This window comes from Fistularia commersonii, chromosome 36, assembly GCF_037954325.1.
Source record: "Fistularia commersonii isolate RoL2024-O1a breed Wild chromosome 36, RoL_Fcom_v1.0, whole genome shotgun sequence".
Classification (NCBI taxonomy): domain Eukaryota; kingdom Metazoa; phylum Chordata; class Actinopteri; order Syngnathiformes; family Fistulariidae; genus Fistularia; species Fistularia commersonii.
In genome coordinates this window covers 2,058,084-2,077,789 of record NC_141319.1, presented here as the reverse complement: position 1 = coordinate 2,077,789, position 19,706 = coordinate 2,058,084, and the positions used below count along the sequence as shown (strand labels likewise).

The 19,706-nt window shown below is 41.6% G+C and overlaps 1 protein-coding gene and 1 non-coding gene across 2 annotated transcripts; one reads left to right on the top strand and one right to left on the bottom strand.

The window, feature by feature from the left end:
- The first annotated feature begins 933 nt into the window (after positions 1-933).
- vash2 (vasohibin 2) lies at positions 934-17,926 on the top strand. Its single transcript, XM_086143168.1, has 9 exons — positions 934-1,108; positions 2,583-3,014; positions 6,741-6,829; positions 6,902-6,958; positions 7,370-7,444; positions 9,240-9,477; positions 9,864-10,007; positions 13,363-13,481; positions 16,327-17,926. Exons 2-9 carry the CDS (start codon positions 2,700-2,702, stop codon positions 16,394-16,396), a joined length of 1,107 nt encoding a protein of 368 aa, XP_085999294.1. The 5' UTR covers positions 934-1,108; positions 2,583-2,699; the 3' UTR covers positions 16,397-17,926.
- On the bottom strand, positions 8,550-8,622 carry trnat-ugu (transfer RNA threonine (anticodon UGU)). Its single transcript has one exon. It is a non-coding gene; the product is annotated as a tRNA-Thr (tRNA).
- Positions 17,927-19,706: the final 1,780 nt, after the last annotated feature.

Genomic DNA, 19,706 nt, shown 5'->3' with positions numbered 1-19,706 from the left:
ACGTTCAGGGAATAAGTTTTCAGTAAAACATTTTCTAATAAAGGAGTTGCTGCATTTTCTATCCAGAATTGAGATTCCCTGGAGTGATAGTGGGGGTAACTGTGCGCCCATCACTTTTACCACTAGAAGCACCACTGCTATTGTTGCTGCTACTAAAATGGCCACTGATGATGCCACTTATTTAGTGCTTTACACTGGTTCATATTTACCCATTTAGGCACACACCACTGCCATGCAAGTTACCTGCCAGGCCACTGGCAGCAAGTGGGGGTAAGTGTCTTGCCCCAGGCCCCTGCGACATGCAGACAGGAATCAAACCGCCAGCCTTTGGACTGGCGGCACATCTACTTTGCCAACTGAGCTGCAGCTGCCCTACTTCTACTAAAATCACCACTATTATTATTATGAGCATAAGAGCTACCAATAAGATATGTGCCTGAATTACCTCTTCTACGTATAATAGTCATGTCCCTACAGCTGCCATTGTAGCTACTAACAGTATTGCCACTGGACGATTGGGGAAATAAAATTAAAATACAAAAGAGAAAAAATGTAATAGAATTGAGAAAAAATAAAAGTTGGATAGACACAGCGCTATACTGTTTTGGATTTGGATTTGGATTGTTTTTTTCAAGACGAAATCTCTGAAAAGCGGGCTAAATTTATAAATATGAATGTATAAATTCAAAATAACATGATATGGGTAAAATGAAACTGCACCAGATATGAGGACAAAATGTGAAAAATCAACAGTTGCAACAAGAGGCAGAAAATCCCATTTGTTGCAGATGCTTCACTTGTTGACTCCTCCGTCCGTCACATTCGACCAATCAGAGAGCGGCGTCGTTTCCAAATTTGGGAGAGAAGATGCTCCGACACGCCCCTCTTTGTTGGCGCGACCAATCACAGGCGGCCGAGCGTTGCGCTTCGACCGACTGAGAGAGATACTGGGCAACAGTGAGTAGCCGCATCGCCGTATCCCCGCACGGATGAGAATGTAAGGACGAGAAGAAGGCTTTGTAACCGCCATGGCGGCGAATTTTACCGGGAGATAGTCGAGACCGAGGGGCCCTTGCTGGCCGGCGAAGGGGAGGAATGCACCGTGGAGGTAATTTTTAACAGGACTCGGGTTGCAGTGGGAGGCAACGGGCCCCGCAGTGTGTTTACGGGGAGGACCAGCAGCGTTTAGCTAGCCGAAAATACGCCTCTGCTCTCCGTAACTCTTTCAAAATAAGAAAAGTCGAGCTCGGGACTCAACTTGTTAACCTCCCACAGGCCATATATGTGTTCCTAAGCGTGTATTAAACCGCCAACCGTTCACCAGCCGGTCAATTTGTACTGACGCTCTGCGTCTCCGCGCTAAGTTTTTAAACGTAACGCTTTTACTTTCCAGTGAAGTTTTACTCTACTTCCGCTGTCACGCGGCTCGCACGGACTAGCTTGACAGCAACAAGACGGAGCGAAGTTCCAGAGCCTCGGACCAAAACAACACTTCCCAGCCCGCAAACGACTAGCGATCCTCGGCATGAATGAGACCCTCCCGTATTCTCCACCTTTTGTTTTTCCTCCCATTTGCCGGGACAGAAAAACAAACATTTGCCGCGTAAAGCGAGGGGTCCGCACCGGTAGAGAACACCGTTCGCTTGAATTGATAACGGGTGGGATTTACGGATGCACTCTATTGAAAACATGTACCCCCCCCTCCCCCCAAAAAACCTGTAATTCCCAAAATAGGTCACTTGTTGTTTTCCTGTCTCTGTAATACGTCTTAAACGTTTTTCCACGTCGTATGTGATGTCACTGATGTGAAACTAGCATGTCTGTGATCCTCATCAATGAGTTTAATCGGAACCCGACCGGTCCTGCACACTCGCAGCGGATACTGATGCAGCCGGTGGTGTATCAGCTGGTATCCTGTGCATATCAACACAGTACTGCCTGCCAGAAAATGTTCTGAATTTACGAATAATGTTCAAGAAGCACAGGCCCGACTAAGTATTTGATATCTCTCACTTATATTTAACCTCATCGGCTGTTGATATTTTATCACAGGGCATATTTTTTTAAAGAGGACACAGCGGGATTGACTGTAACAACCTGATGCAGAAAATAATGATTCTGTGTCAGACGGTCATCATATTCAGTGTTTGAAAGAAATCACTTCAAAAAAGCATTTAAGAATGACCTGTTGTTACACTGGGCCTTAATTTGAGAATTGCATTTTGATTGGTTTTAGACATCTTGTTGAAAAATACAGTTGTCTCCCTTTTTACCTCATTGTTTGGAGCAATCTTTTAATATTTTTTATTTATAGATCTCCTGATAATATCCTTGTAATTAGATGTTTGTCCATGGTTTCGTTCAGAGGCGCCTTAAAAGATTCCCCGGAATCTCAACCATATCTTATGAACATTTTCCGAGTGTTAATCTAATGTTTTTTTCCTGTGCATCGTGTATTTCCTGTGCATCGTGTATTTGCAAGTGTTATTTGCAGTCCCTATGTCCTCTATTGTAAGTCGCTTCGGATAAAAGCGTCTGCCAAATGCAATGTAATGTAATGTAATGTTTTTCTTTTCTTCCAGGTATAACACTGAAAATGCTGTATTCACCTCCGGGTGCAGAGGAGTTGCTCTTATAGCCACTCGCCCTGCTCCACCCTCCTCCCCACCTCCTCCTCCTCGCAGACCCTCCCAGGACCGATGACCGGACCTACCTCCTCCAGCAGGGCATCTGCCTCACCTGCCAAACTGAGCCGCCATGGCCGCTCCAAGAGCAGCAGCTCCCACTGCCTGCTGCGCTGTGGCCCCTCAGATGAGTCGCCGGCCCCTAACAACAGCGCCCACTCTCCTGGGGAGGAGGAAGAGAAGGACGGCGGTGTCCTGTTCCATGTCAACCGGGCCGGATTCCCTATTGAGGCCCAAACCTGGGAGAGAATGTGGTCCCATGTGGCTGCCGTGCATCCTGAGGGCCAGGACATGGTGGACAGGATCCGCAACGCTGCCTACCTGCACAGGGTAGGGTTCATTCAGGGAGGGTGGTGTTACTCAGGGGCAAATGTGGGGGATGGTTCACTCTGTAAGGAGGGAGCTGTGTAGGTCCACAGATGGAACTATGAGTAATTTTTAATTTTTTTTAGATTTTAATATGACTCGTTGTTCGTCTCAGTGTAATTTCTGCTCATTTTTCAGGTGCCTTTAATATTTTTTCTGAATTAGATGTAAATTGTCCTGATGTCTCTCACCAGGTAAAATCAGATGTTGAAGCTCTTTTCTTTTTGCCTGTTTATCAGGGAATTGCAAGGCCAACATGAGATTATTTCTTGCCCGTTTTCCAGGTCGTGTCTTGTTCATTTTTGGATTTTTTTCTGGATTGGTCTGTTGGAGATTGTGGTTTGGGGCCTAAGGGAGGTGGGCGGGGGGTATCAAGATAGACGGGGTTCTAGTGATGCTCTTGATCTTCATGTAAAGCTTAATGATGGCATCTTCTAGTCTCACTGTGAAAGAATCTAGATTTCTTTTTTTAGCTGGAGAGGTTTTGTGTGTGTGCGTGTGTGTGTGTGTGTGTGTGTGTGTGTGTGTGTGTGTGTGTGTGTGCGTGTGCGTGTGCGCGTGCGCGCGTGCATAGGGGTTGAGGGGGGCACCCCAGGGTCAGGTTTCTTCCTGTAGGCTGATTTTCTGCCGTCAGTGTTTTTCTTTGCTGTGGCTCTGCCAGAGTAACATAACCTGCTGGGCAAAATACTGTTCTGTTTATAAGTTATTCAATGAGAAATTAAATATTTAACTTCACTCATGGTATTCTCTTGGTATTTTTTTATTTTTGTTTTTTAGAGAATTTGCAGATAATTTTGTGTTTGATTCTTTTATAATCAGGCTAATTTTCTGGCACTTTTTGGTTTATTATTTGGCTAATTTCCTGCTATTTTCTCGGTGATTTTTTGCACCTTTTGTGACCAATTCTCAATCTGCTTCCAGCAATTTTTTCAGAATTAATTCCAAAAGTGAAAAAAATGCTGTTTTTTCCATAAATAATTCCTAGATATTCTAATATTCACTGCCCTGCTTCAGTTTGTGGTTTCATTTCAGGTCTTTTGTTTTAAACCAGCACATGTGCGTTTGTACTTGTGTGTAATTTCTACATTGTCACCCCTGTGAAGTGATCGTATATAACGACATTTACATTTCAAGCACAAGCACACATTGGTGAAAGGCTCAGATCGCACCAATTCGGTGATGTTTTTTCTCTGGAGAACCCAGAGAAACCCATGCAGACATGGGGACAATGCAAACTCCACACAGAAAAGCTCCCTGTCGGATTCAAACCAGGGACCTTCTTGCGTGCTGTGAGGCAGAAGCCATAACCGCTGCACCACGGTGCCCCCCCCACCACTTAATTTAAAATTTCATGTCATTTTTTAGTTTCCCAGAACCATAAGATGTTAAACCCTATGGGTCATTTTGAAATTTTCACCTTTTTATTAAAACAGCTGAATCAGTGATATGCCACCACGATAATGTCTCATGTTTATGTATAGTGGGTCAAAGGTCAACTTCAGTGGGTCATAACAATTATTTGCAAATACGCACATTCACTTTCATCCAAAATACACCAAGATACCTCTGATGAACCCCCCTCAGTATTACAAGTGTTCAATACATATGACAAAATTAGAGGCATTGAGGCATACGGAGACACATGGAAACAGGTGGAGACAGATGGACGGGCTGCCTTTTTTCCCCTCAGTGGTTACAATGAATCCTGGTGTTTGTTGTTGTTGGTGACCCACATAACTGTTATAGCGGCAGGCAATTACTCACAAACACAAGCTCATGTACACAAATACACACACACTCATATGTTGTTCAGATGTTTTCTTTTTACTGTTCAGATGGTATTATATCCAGGAAAACTGGCTGAATCTATCTTTTTTGTTTGAGGTAGAATCCTAGTGTTTCGCCAGGAACGAAATCTGTCAGCAGGTAAAAGTTGGTAGATTTGCAGCCATCCTTCATGGCCTCATTACCAGAATAAAGTCCTGTCCTGGCGCACACAAAACAAATAATCCCTCCAGTACAATCTGGGTAGTGGATAATCTCTGGAAGCCAACTGGACAACCCAAAGGATGTTTAGCTGGATCATAAAAATAGCAGGGAGTCAAACCTCCTGCTTCCTCACGAAGGCTATATTATGAAAATATTTCATATAGTTTTCCTTCTAGTTCTAGGTTATTGGTGAGTGGTTTGTTTGTATCAATTTGCAGAAAATTGCTGTTAACTCCAAAAAAAAAAAATACAGGACCTTGAGTTTAAAAACGACAATATTCATTTCAATGGAGAGGGAGAAAGAGAGAGAAAGAAAGGAAACACAGGACAGAACAGAAAGGACCTCAGGAAATGCAGTCAAGGAGGAAGTGGGATAAGGGATGAAACTCCATGATAAATACAAACAGGAATCAAGCAGCTGGTTTACACTTGAATTTTTTCAACCTAAAAATAACAAGAGAAAGAAAATTCTAAACAGAAGTTATAACTGAACCTATTAAGCAGTTCTAAGAGGAGGAACTGAGCCATATGAAGAGGAAAAATGAAGATCCGTAAACGCCTGATACTCAAGGCACAAGTGGACTTTTTGACCTTGTAACTGTCACCCTGTATTATGTGTGTGTCTGAGTGTATTTGCGTGTACGAATGTTTATATCTGAGCACCAGGGGATTCTCTACTAGGAGATTATGTTGCAGTGAAAGCTGTAATTTACTGCCATCACAAGGTGATGGTTTTGCGGTTGAAGTAAAGGGGAATCTCTCATCAGACATTGTGCTGCAACTGCATACCCACTATCTGACAACTTATCTAAATTATGAGACCTCATTCAAACCGTGTGCCTGCGGATCATCAAGATATTACTCAGATCAGCAAAAATATTTGATTTAAAGTATCTTCAAATCCATACGTCAATGGAATTGCTCGAAAGAGTGGTAAAAATGCCTTAGATTTGTTGAAAAACAAATTACCCGCAATTTTTCCTGGAGCTTCCTTAAATTTGTACAGCATGTGCAAAATAGTATGAAATGTTCTTACATGAGCAAAAAATTATCAAAGATCATGTTTGTTGTATTGAATGCAAATCTTAAAAACAATTAGTAGTTGAGAAGGAAGGAATCGTGTTGATGTTGGCGTGCTGTATTTAATGAATGATGTAATGGGCTCAGCCCTCTTTGCTGTGTCTTCCTGTGCTTAATAGACAAGAACAAACCCTGAGGAAGTGATAGGGATGTGACACACACAGTCACATGCGCGCACACACACACACACACACAAACACACACACACACACACACACACACACACACACACACACACACACACACACACACACACACACACACACACACAGTGCAGCTGCTGGTGTGTCAGAGGAAGAGGTAGTTTGATTGTAGTCCGCTGGTGGAGCCCCACAATTTTGCCTGCACTTCCTGCCTGAATGGCGTTTCCGTCACACTGTGGCCTCGCTCACCGACAAAACCAATGTCAGGTCTCTTCATGTGGCCACACGCCTTTCAGCCATACTGACAGGTTTCAGGTCCCAACCCACAACATATCTGTGCAACTGCAGTCACTTGTATAGACATCTAATTAATGCTGACTTCTTTCTGTGTCTCTTTCTGACTATCTATCCCTTTCTTTTTCTTTTCACTCTCTCTGTCTTGATTCTGCTCTTTCGCTGTCTCTCTGGTGGTTTCCAGCATCCCGTGCCCTCTGTTCCGACCTTCAAGCCATCCATGTCAGTGCCGGACTGGTTGGTAGCTGTTCAAAACTTCATGAAGGCCCTGCAGTATCCTTTAACATGTGTGTGCGTGAGTGTATATGTGTGTGTGCTTGTGTTTGTCCCTGACTTTTCAATTAGATACAACCACACAGGGACCCAGTTCTTTGAGATAAAAAAGAGCCGTCCTCTCTGTGGGTGAGTGTTTACCAACTTCATTATAACAATGACAGTATTGTGATTTGATTCAAACTGGAGATAGAACTTGATGTGCCTCATTGTAATGGTTAAATCTAAAGCAAGAAGATAAATAATAGGATTTAGCACACATATAACTTACGATAAAATCTTTGTTGTTACCTGTAAAATGGAGAAATTACCTGAGAAATGGAGTAAACCAATATTTTTAGCTTTGTGTTCAAAGCCAACCCTCAATCCTGCCCTCTGACCGCTAAGTGATAATCTCGTTACAAATGCTAACAAGACTTCATCGAGTTAGTTTTCATATTGATCTATATCTGTTTTTATCTTTTTTTTTCCTCAAGTTTACAGTTCCCCATCTTTTTTCCCTCACATTTGTGTCTGCTCTTCCTTCTCCTCTTCCTCCAGTTTAATGGAAACAGCGAGAGAGATGATCAGGGAGTCTCTGCCAATTAAATGCCTCGAGGCCGTCATCCTAGGAATGTATCCTTTTGTTTTACACTCAAACTCAGTGAAAGGTCATGTTCTGAGATGGAGGTGAAATCGATGAGACATGCTAAATTCAGTCCTACTTATCCCCGCTTTAACTGAAGTATGTTGCTAAGCAACAACAGCCCATGTCACAGTCCCCCCCCCCTCATGCCCAACATACGTACATACTACCAGCGTTGTGGACTTTGTGCCGCATCTGTTTGGAAAACATGAAGCTTGTTGAGCCTCAGGGAGAAACAGTGACACTAGTGGATGACAGTGGTACTGCAGCAGGGTTATTAGCTGGGGCGACTGCTTCGTAGCCTGATCTGTATCAGCTGCAGCCAAACAGCTGGTGCTCTTACTCCCGATGGCATGGACATTAATCCTCCAGGCTCTCTGGCAGAGACAGAGACGGCAGGGAGTCTCATGTCTGCATTAAGACCCCCATTTCAAGTGATTCCCCTCGAGCAGAGACTTTGGTGTCTGTTCTTGCTGGTGTGCAAAAAGAGAAATCGCATATGCATTACTGATCACCCGCTGATGTCAGTAGAGGATTCTGCTGCAGGAGTTTAACTGCAGAATTTCTCAATTTTCAGTACATGTAAGTCACAGATTAAGTCTTACATCATCTCAATAGCTGTGTGGTAAAACGTGAATTTGATAAACGCTGAAGTGAACATTTTTAGTAGCTAATATGAAAGTAGGATTAGGAGAGAAGTCTTCCTTTAAAAAAGAATAGTGAACTAACGGGACAGTATTATTAAACAAAAAATGAATTAGCCAAGAAAAATCAGAGCGAGATGAATCAACAATGAAAATGACCCTGGCCTCAGAAAACACCTGCAAAAACAGACAAATTTGTGAAAAAGAATTTAAAGAATAGAATAGAATGGCAGGTGAGAAAGAAGGCCCTGCAGCATCACGGTGGTTGGAGGAGTCCAAGGTCACAGACAGTTCAGATTCTTGCTGTCGGGGGCAATTTGAATAGCAGAGCAGGGTATGTAGAGCTAAGGACAGAGGCTGAAAAAAAAAAAAAAAAAATGGCACAGCATTTGTGTTACAGTCTTGCAATACTGTGTGTCTGCCCAGCACATACCATGTTTCAAAAGTTGATAGGCCCCAGCGAGAATTGAACTCGCGACCCCTGGTTTACAAGACCAGTGCTCTAACCACTGAGCTATGAGGCCCCTCCTACTGAACATGACGAGCCTGCCTCTTTGTAAATGTTCAACAGCCTGCCCTCTGCTGTCCTTTTGTGCATGCACACGCCCACTGGGAGGTAACATGACACTCATAGGACCAGTTTACTCCACACATTCATTCAATGCCAGACAAAAACTCAAAAAGAGGAAAAGGAAAGATTGACCCCACATGAAAATCATACCCCTTTTGTCTGACAAAGATCATAGTTTATAGCAAACGAATAACTATTCTAATTGTAATGATAATTTTAATTATTTGAATAATTATTACAGTTGTTCTGTTGTGACTGAAATAGTAACATAGAACTGCTATGGGGAGTTGAAAATTAAAGCATGCAGGATGAGACTATTTAAGATTTAAACATTAGAATGTGAAAAAAAAACTAAATGGTGTGGGTCTGATGCCTTTGTGGGTCTGAATTGTATAAACCGATGCCCCCGTTTTGGTCATTCTCCCCAATTTTTAAAAACTTTTTGTAAATCAAGCCATCTCGTGCAGTGGATTGCGGTAAAAGTGCATCTCATATCATGTTTACGTCAGTATGCAGTGAGCCAAGGAAGTGTGATATCTTCAATAAACACACCCTTAACATGTTAACCAGCTACCTGACCAATGGCCTAACGTCCCTCGAACGTTTCCCCATCAGCTTTAAGACACAGTTCTCGGGCCACTGCTTCCACCACGTGGTGCTTGGCGTTTATTGCAATGGCCGATACGGCTCGCTCGGAATGAGCCGCCGCCAGGACCTGATGGACAAGCCACTGATACACCGCACGCTGGGGGAACTGGTGGCCGAGTTCGAGAGCTCATATAAGAGATACCAGCACAGCCTGAAGAAGGTGTGTGTGTGTGTGTGTGTGTTTGTGTGTGTATGTGTGCGCGCTCGTGTGTGCATGCGTGTCTGCGGGTTTGTGACCAAGTCAAGAAAGTTGCAGCAGGTGCACATGTCTTTGTTTACATGGAGATGACAGTGTTTGAACAGAAATTCCCCTGAAAATAAAAGAAAAAAGAAGCTAGAAACGCCCTTAAAATAGAACATGAAATCAGACTAGAGGCGGCAAGAATATACCCTAGAAAAATGGAAGATGTGGAAGAGATAACAGAAATAGCTAACTTATCTCAATCTCATCGAGATAATGGGAGGAGGAGTTTTTGGCATCGAGCGTTTGTGCAACTCAGCAGGAAGGCGCTCAATATCGACACGTCAATATCAATTCCTTCCCAGGTGAAGATCGGCCTGTACGTGCCTCACGACCCCCACGTCTTCCAGCCAATCGAGTGGAAGTATCTGGTTCTAAACGCTGTCCGACTGGGACCCCAGGAGATGAAGAAGGAGCTAGAGAAACATGGCCGGGACATGAGGATGAAGGTACTCGCGCGCGCACACACACACTCCAGGTTATGAGTTGCGTTTCACTAAAACACTGTTTTTGTAGACTTAAGGTTCTCATGCTCCTAAATGTGTAAATGATGTGTTCAGATGAACGCTCAAACCGAAGCTCTGGTTAAATGTGATTATGTTGCCATGACACCGCATCACAACGCTAAAGTCACCGTTTTAAGTCACATATGCGTTACATCGTGGTTGTTTCACATCTGCCATTTGTTTTTACAACCATCTTTTTGCCAAGAATGAAAACCTGTCACTCCAACCAGCATAAATCAGACCAAAGTACAACATTATCGTCAAACTGTAAGATGCAAAAAGAAATAAGAGACAGAAAAAAAACATGGACTCTGGATGCTCCTGATTTGTTCGTGGTCTGGGTCAGATGAACTGAATGGAGTTTGTGTTGATACCATTTTTTCCAGTCCCGTCACGCAACATGCGAGGGCGCAATCAGCGTGACAGGGCCGTTTTGCTTCTAAGGTTGCTGCCCCTGTGTTTTTGAAACATCACAAAACGTAAAATGATAGACTGACGGTGAAAAATCTTCAGAAACAACTGGGATATTCCAGTGCCACCACAAAAGTGCTACATGTAAAGTACTTTTATATTTTGACACTCTAGTCTCTTTCTACGGAATGAGCCATGATGATAAATATATGAGCGTTTCTCACTTTGCTAGTTGTTATTGTGACATCCTGGCAGAAACGTTGTTCTCCAATGCAGGAAACACCTTCATTATATTTTTCCACAAGACCAGAAAGTGATGTTGTTTCCTGTGAGCTGAACATGGAATATGAGCTGACAGCAGTTATTTAGGCCAGGATGGGAAAGAAAGAATGTGTGTGTGTGTGTGTGTGTGTGTGTGTGTGTGTGTGTGTGTGTGTGTGTGTATGCGTGTGTGTTGGTTTGCACGTGCGTGTGTGTTAGTGGTTGGATTTTGAGGGTTGTCTGAGGGTTTAATAAGCTGCCTGTAGTTTGTCATTTACTATAATTGTTTTGTTTTGTTCACATTTTTGGTGGCTTTCTTCTGTACACACTGCAGTTTTTGTGCATGTGTGCACGTGTGAGTGTGTGTGAGTGTGTGTATGTGTGTGTTTGTGTCTGAGAAACATGGACTGGTGTTAAACACGGACCGAGTTCCAAGTCAGAAAGATATGTAGGTCAGTGATTTAGCAGTGACACATAAGATACACACTCAACAGTAACACACTCAGAGGAAACACATGACTAACACACTCTTATACACAAAAACACAATCAGCTGCTTAAGCTCCAGAGAATAAGTCATAAAATGATTGTGTTTCACTAGCGGGAGTTTAGACTGGATGAGGAAGGATATTTCCGTTTTTTCGATGTAAGGTTTGAAAAGTTTACAAATAGATATTATCTCGAGTGTGATTTTCTAGATATATAATTTTTTCAGAATTTTCAGGGGGTACTCACAGGGATGTATTCAATTACTCAAAGAATCAATGGAAATTTAAAAACACCATTGACAAAATAAAACAAAATCAAAACCCCATTAACATATCAGACAACTTATTGTAAGTGTAGTCGCAATATTATGCAACAATCCAAATTTATTTCCTTTGGAAAATACAGTGGGGGATTTAATGGGAAAATATGTCAGAAAGGGCAAACAGCAAAGTAATGAAGTGAATGAATGTTATTTCTAGGATTTTGAATAATTCATTGAGGGTGAGGGTTTACCATGGGTCGGTACTGAGGCAGATCCGATCGCTGTTACTGTATGTGAAGGGTTAAAGACCGTTTTATCTGTGAGAAGCACATGATGAGCGCGAGCAGCTGTGGAACACGAGCTACTTCCATGTTTTTTTTCTGGGATCTGTGAGCAAATGGCTGTCGTCTTTAGCCGATTGGGCAAATACAACCTCCGCCAGTCTCAGGACCAAACACAGGAGGGTTTGTTTTTGGCTACAACAGTTCTTCCTGGGACGATATATGTGGGCGAAGCGCACACAAAGACACACAAACACACACACATACAGACCAAAACTGTGTTAGTGTGTGTAACTGATAAATGAAATGAAAGTAATTAAGATGAACTGCTATTATTACCCATTCAATAGTGATTGTGTTTCATTTTGTGTGGGCAAAAAGACTCACAGCAAAAGCCAATGTGTGTATATATATATATATATATATATATATATACAGGCATATATATACACTTATCCGGCACACAGGATCACGTGGGATGCTGAAGCGATATCCACTGCATATACATATATATGTATATATATATATGTATATGTGTATATATATATATATATATATATATAGCAGCACAGTGGTGCAGATTTTTCCTTTTTTTGATATCCATATTCACATGATCCCTTTTCAGCCTGCTGCTCAGACAGAATAACTTGTTCACAATATCTGAGGCCCAGGCATTTTGTGAGGTTTGGCTCAATCCAGAGCGTCGCTGTCGCCAAAGTACCGGTACTTGAAGAGGAATCATCAGTTAAGTGTGTGCTTGGCGTTGGCATGGTACTTTGAGCTGGAAGTGCTTTGGTGAAAGGAAAACTCCAGCCTGCAGATTGTGACAACTACCCGTACTTCATGTCATACGATTGGGTTTTTTTTCTACTCAAACTTCTCATTGAGAGCGTTTGTTTTGTTTAGAGTCGTCCATCTTGATCGAGTTAGTTCTGCTACCAGATAGCATTGGAGTCCCAATCCGTGACAGTGCTTGGATGCTGGATGTTGATTGCATTGAAAATTTAAGTCAAATAATGAATTAGTGTAGATTAAGTTATTAATTTCATCAAAAAATACATTAAGGTAAATGATTTCTTTACTGTGAAAATCATTTAAGCCTTTTTGGTGTTTGATGTCCCAAAGCAGGTACATGACTGGTTTGCAATCAATATGTAAATAATTTACAAGACATGAAAATAATTAGGTAGTTTGCTCGATAGTTCTTGTCTTAACACGTTGCTTTGACAGTTGAGAGACACATAAATTAGTGACTTGCTCAGGAATGAGTGTGAATAAAAAAGGGTACAACACCAAGAAGGCATGTTGATAAATGGATGTGTTCACAAGTAGTTGAAAAGGTCAGTATGTGAATAAATATATTATAACCAAGTAAATTAATGAGCTGAGATATCAGTTAGCTCGCAAGCTAGTTAGTATGTGTCATAGTAAAATAGACAGAGTAAGTAGACGAGTGAGTACTTATTGGAGTTTGTCAATAAGTACGGCTCCAACTCGCCAAGCTTTTCTGTCGCTGGCAGGTTTTCAAAGACACTGGCAGATTACAGGATGAACTGTCATATCTCAAAGCGTTGTTTTCCTTTTTTTTTTATCAGATCCTGAAATCATCCAGCGCTCAGTCGCCAATTAAGGAGCGTAGCCGTGGGAAATCCCTGTCACCACGGCGACGTCAGGGCAGCCCTCAGCGATGCATCACACATCGCAGAGACAAATCGTGAGTATTTGTTGTGAGCCATTCAAGAGTTTTCTTTATCATCTGATTCTGGGGATAGTAATTGAGGCCATTCGGTTCTGGCAGTGTTTCTCCATTTCAAAATCCCAGGGGGAAAACATTTACGGCAAACTTTAAACTTCTTTATAAGAAGTCAAACGCTGAGTGCATTATTTTGCCAGTGGTTAGCACTTCTGCCTCGCAGCAAGAAGGTCCCTGATTTGATTCTGACCTTTCTTTGCATGATTTTTGCATGTTCTCCTCGTGGCTACATGGGACTCCTCTGGGTTCTCCGGTTTCCAGAAACAGTTTAATTGGAGAGTACATCGCCCATATGTGTGAATGAGAGAGGGAATGGTTGTATGTCTCTATATGTGGCCCTGTGATTGACGGGCAACCTGTCCAGGGTGAACGCCCAGAGACAGCTGGGTTAGACTCCGACACCTTCACGACCTTAAGCACAAGATAAGCTGTATGGACAATGAATGAATGAAAAATAATAGATCATGTTTAGCATGTTTTTGTTGAGATCTCTCATTTCATAGTGAAAATCTTGTTGCAAAACTACATAAATCTTTCCGCTTTTTTGTTTAGAATGTATCTCTTGAAAACATGTGCTGTTTGTTCCCAGAAGAACTTAAAACAATTGAGAGAAAAAACACTCAGATGAATTACCAGAGCTCAACTTCTTTTCCTTTGTGTGCCGTTAACTGTTCCCGTGTATGTGTGTGTCTGTATATGCATGTGTTTGTGTGTGTGTGTATGTGTGCGTGTGTGCGTGTGTGTGTGTGTGTGTGCGTGTGCGTGTGTGCATGTGTATGCCTGCAAGCGTGAGAAAGCTCAGCGTTTTCACCCGGCAGAGGAGCGCCTCTTTTGTTCAGCTGACACTTGATGTTCTCATTTTTAGTGTGTGTGTGTGTGTGTGTGTGTGTGTGTGTGTGTGTGTGTGTGTGTGTGTGTGTGTGTGTGTAAGTGTAAGGTCAACGGTATTATAAGTAACACACCCGTCATCATGTATCAGCAGTTCAAAGCTTTCGGGAAAAAAGGCTTCCACCTCCATCCTGACCACGCTGACTCAGTAATCCCAAGGTCTACTTGTGTGCATGAGTGTGTGTGTGTGTGTGTGTGTGTACGTACGTGCGTGCGTTCATGTGTGTGTTTTTTGAAACAGGATTACTTACTTAATAATCCATTCTGAGATCTGCAGGTTTGACATTAACCTTGACAAATATATGTATATAAGTGTGTGTGTATTACTGCATATATATATCACATATCTCCAGGACTGGGTTTATGTTCTAACTTGAACCAAAAATTTATTTATTTGCAAAATTGGAATACTTTGATTGAAAATTTCTTTTTTTATTGTTGTCAGCAGTTTGCAAAACATTTCCATTCATGCATTCTCAACCTGGATTGATTTTACACATCGTCAATGTTAGTATTTTAATAACGTCGTAAAATTAATATTTATGGTATTCATCACACACACGTCTAGGAACAAAGTGATGAACTCACAGACGCACACTCACCCGTGAGCTCTGGGTGTTGCGTTAATTTGTTCTGTCAGGTGTCCAGAACGATGTAACACAATCTGACTTGGACAACAGCTGAAACTTAGCTGCACTGCAGTCATTGCATCCACAAACACAACACACACACACACACACAGAGTTGATGTGACACTTGGACAAACTTTTCCTCCAGACAAGCTCCCGCGGGTTCTTTCGTTCCTTTTTTGGGGTGAAAAAATAAAACATAACAAAAAACAAACATGAACGACAAAGACATCACGGCGGACTGAAGACATCAGCTGCTCTGCCAGCACACACTCATAACAAGGCCTCACCAAATAGAGGTGAAGGAAGGTGTCCTATTGAAAACCTCAATGAAATGCTTCAGATGCTGCTGGCATGAGTGCGTACTTTGTGATTGTTTATTGTTGGGTCGGCAGCCTGCTTGCTGTTTGTTGTTGTGCTTGTTAGCTTCTTTGTAGTCTGAATTAGGCTTCTAGATGTGTTTAACGTTGGATTTTGGCACAAGGGACAGTAACATTATTTCCTTTTTGTTAATGAATTGCCACTATTGGTTGGTTTCCTCCCACAGTCCAAGAACATGGAGATCCAAAATTGCCCAGACATGTGAATGAGAGAGTGAATGGTTGCGTGTTCTTGATGACATGGAAATGAGAATGAATATGTCTCTATGGTGTGTGCATTAGTTGTTTTTTGGGGGATATTTGAAGAAAACTGAAAATTCCCATCATAATATGCAAAAAAATACCTGAATCTCAGCAAGAATACAACCCTGAAATAAGCACGAAAAACAAATCCCCTTAACATGTGCTGTGAGGACATTTTGAGTGGGATGTGTCTGTGGAGAAGAGATGACAATGGAAACTTCTTATTTTATATTGAAAGATGCAAACTTATTCATGCTTTGAAGAACTCATATTTCCCTGCGCCGCAGCAGGGAGCAGCTCTTTCCCACTAACACTAACGAGAAAAATCTGAAATTCCTCAAGTCTTCGCTGTGACAGTGAAAAAGCAGCCCACAGCACGAGAGATACTTATTTTCCCGTCGAGTTGCGAATGTGCCGCTGAGAGCAATTGCTGTTATTAGCCCCGACAGCATGTGTCAGAGCGAGAAACCAATAATCTGCTCGTACCCGCTGCCACCGCTGCACCTGTTATTACACCGGTGGCATGTAATCTCAGATATTTTGGTCCAAAATTAAACTTTTTTTTCAAGCTAAGGGAGAAATGCTCAAGAATTAGATTTCTGCGATTTATAAAACTGGTAGAATCTGATACAATGTCAAATATTAAGATGTGCTCTCTGCCTCCAGGCCGGCGTCCTTGGAGAGGAAACCCCCGGAGCTCAGCACTCTCAGCGACGGATACCAGATCCGCATCTGATCCCAATTCTAAGTCCGTCCAGCCCCCCCGTCATCCAGGTTCTGCCCCGCCAGCCACCAGCACTTCTTGAAAACAAGTTAGCCGGGGGGGCTGAGGAGCTCCTGGGCATGAAAATGGGAGGAATTTCGGCAGCAGATGGAAATCGTTTTTAAATATTTTTAATCTTTAAGGAGGGATGAGATGTGTTTGACCCACTTCAATGTTTCCAGCAATCTCCGGTTCAAACTCCGTCGGCTCACGTCGCCGTTTCCCGCAGTTCTGTTGGATTTTCCTTTCGACACCGCGAACAAGTTGAGTTTCAATGTCTAAACCATCAGGGGCTTCTTGTTTAATGTTCAGGCCCAAAAAGGACCTTCTGAAGTAAATCCCTGTCCACAATAACAAGAGTGGCTTCCAGGGGGGAGAAAAGGAGCGACCCCTCCCCCCCAACGAAACTCATCCCTTCGGACCAATATTAAGTCTGAACGAAGTGTTCATTCGGACCGAATCAATGACGTGAGAAAACATGTAGCACAAATCAGAAACAGGTTCCTTCCAAGTTTGCAGGTTTGTTTCTTCACTCACAGCAGTATTTCACATTTTTCTGATGGTTTTCAAAGATTAAAAAAAAAAAAAAAACAGGAAACATTGTTAATCAAACAATGAAACATGTTTTTTGGTCCAAAGCCTCGGTTTCACTCAACACACCTGTGTGCTTTATGTCTGTACAGATTATTCAGAAAACGTCAAAGTTCTGCCTTTTTACTCCAACATGCATCCTCTTACGTACCAAAGGTCATGTATTCATATCTTTTTACACAGCGTTACTGTTGATTTGTTTCCTGTTGCTTCGTCTGTCGGTCTACAGCCACTGCATTTGAATTTATAACAACCACTGCATCGGCCCGACGCCGTCTGATGGCGATGAAAACACGGTCATTTGATCGATAATTGAGAAATATTAGCAGGGGCTCAGTTAGAAAGCTGTCAGTCGAGCTAATTTTACAATCACAATATAATATTTGGGTGGTGTTTTGTGAATGACAACCTCGACTTAAGAGCAAACAAAGTTGGCCTTACTCACGACCCATATCTTGTTTTTTTTAGTTTTGTAAAACTGGGGAAAGTTGGCAGGGCAACTTGTCATATGGAATCGGGTCTGCCTGTGACATCACATATTGGATAGTCTCTGTAACAAACATGCAGATCACTTTGTTTTTAAACCGTATACATTGGCAGAGAAAACGAAGATAAATCAACCTCAATTTGGAACGGGGGTTAAATATGGCTTGAAAATGAGAATCGTTTAGCTTTTAATACACTGACGTTGAAATTCATCGCCTATGGTTGGTCTTTGTTGCACGAGCTGAGAAACACAAAATATTGAGATAAACTGAGGGTTGGTCTTTATGGCCAAAGTGTAGCATTAGCATAAGGATGAGGTCTTCTGGAGCAAATTTGATTCTGCCAATGGATAATATACATATTGTTGTCTGCTGAGGCCAATCCTTCAGACTGACAGTCCATATGCTGAATGTTTTTCTCTCCAACTTAGGATTTGTTCCATCCTTTGTGTTCCGATAACCAGCTATGCACGACAAAAAAAAACAACAAACAAACCCAAGAACATCAGAAACAGAACAAATATTTATCCGGACTTGAACTCTTGGTTTATTAACAACAAAATTATCCTGTATTCTGCGTCAAATTGACGTTAGCGGTAGCATAAGACACTGTGACATGACTCGGAGAGGTCACGTCGTCCCTGGCTTCTCTCTCCTGGCCCGTCGTCTGGACACTCAGCTATGCACTTGCTGTATTTCAGACCAGGACACGCAGAAAATCCACCACATCGGAGGAGGACGCTGTCACCGCACAACAGACAGACTCGTTTCCAAGGACAGACAGGCATCGAATCAAAATAAAGCTGGTTGACCAGCTTTACCAAACAATGAAGCTCGACCGCTTGCAGCCGGGTGTCGACTTTCACGGCATTGGATGTCAGTTCGAGAGCAGAAGAAGCACAAACTCTCAGACTGAAAGTCCGTTCTTTTTCACGATAAGAACAAGAGACTGGAGACATTTTCGTACACGAAGCACATTTTCCCCAGAAACAAAACGTATATCTTCACCTAAGGTCACGTGATGTCGGAGCCAAAATCACAGTGGAGGGCTGAACTAAATTTGTTGATGCCGAAACGACATCAACAGGAGATTTTAACCACTCGAGAGAAAAATGGCAAAGACAATGGAAGCAAATCGGAGGTGTTTGATTATTATTTTTTTATGATATGTATTTCTGAGTTCTCATGGAGATTTTTTTCTACTTAAATAATGTATCTGACTTTTTAAAAATCGAAACAATTTTTAATGTTTTCCATTACTTGCGTTACATATTTAGTCAGCAGTCTTCATAATTTTCACATTTTAAATTACAAAAAAGGCTGAAATAATCAAAATGGAGTTTGCATTTGTGAGTGTCTCAGAATTGGGCCACACTAAAATAATTTCTGTTTTATACCTGTAAAATGAATTTGGCTTTATTTTTTGGAAAACAATTTCTCCGGCATGTTTTAAGGCAATCAGTCTTTGAATTTCAATTTCTAAAGAGTTAAAAAATGTGACTGTTTAATTCAGAAGTGGAAAAAAAACACGTTTCAAACCGATTGGTGACAAATATATATTTTTTTAATATTTTAGCTGAAATTTGAAACATTTGAATACATGATTAAACTTTTTTTATTGATTTTTTTACACAAACTAAAAAAAATCAGATACATCATTTCGATGAAAATAATTTCGACGTGGACGTTCTTTTTTTTTATTTTATAATTTATTGATGGTAAAATGTAAACTCTAATATGATTTGCCTCCATTTGAACATGAAAACTTGATGTAGCCACTGAAATGTGTTTTCACGTGCTTGCTGATTGAATGTTTTATTTTCCTTCTTCTTGAATCCGATTCCTGAAGGTTTTTGATCCATGGATTGTACTTTGTTGATGAAACCGAAGCTGCTCGTTTTAATCAGAACAAAAACACCTTTCACTTAAATTCTGAATCTAATTCTGCACTGCAATACAATCAAATTTGGTATTTATTTAATTCTCGATTCATAGCGTGACCTAAAAATGCTAATGATCGAAGCAAAGAAGTGCCCTGTGGATTACAACATTCACACTTCAATTAACGGGTGTTTTTTATCAAGTGAGACATTTTATATTTGCCGGACGTCAGGCAGATTTTAAATTTTGAAGTAAAAATAAGCAAAATGTCGCAAGATGTGAAAGGAAATCACGTTTTGGAGGATGTTGGATTTCAAGTCCGGTTG

Coding starts and splice junctions, on each gene's coding strand:
- vash2 (XM_086143168.1), top strand. CDS start 2,700: ATGACCGGACCTACCTCCTCCAGCAGGGCATCTGCCTCACCTGCCAAA. Junction 6,830..6,901: donor AACTTCATGAAGGCCCTGCA/GTATCCTTTAAC, acceptor CTTTTCAATTAG/ATACAACCACACAGGGACCC. Junction 13,482..16,326: donor ACACATCGCAGAGACAAATC/GTGAGTATTTGT, acceptor CTCTGCCTCCAG/GCCGGCGTCCTTGGAGAGGA.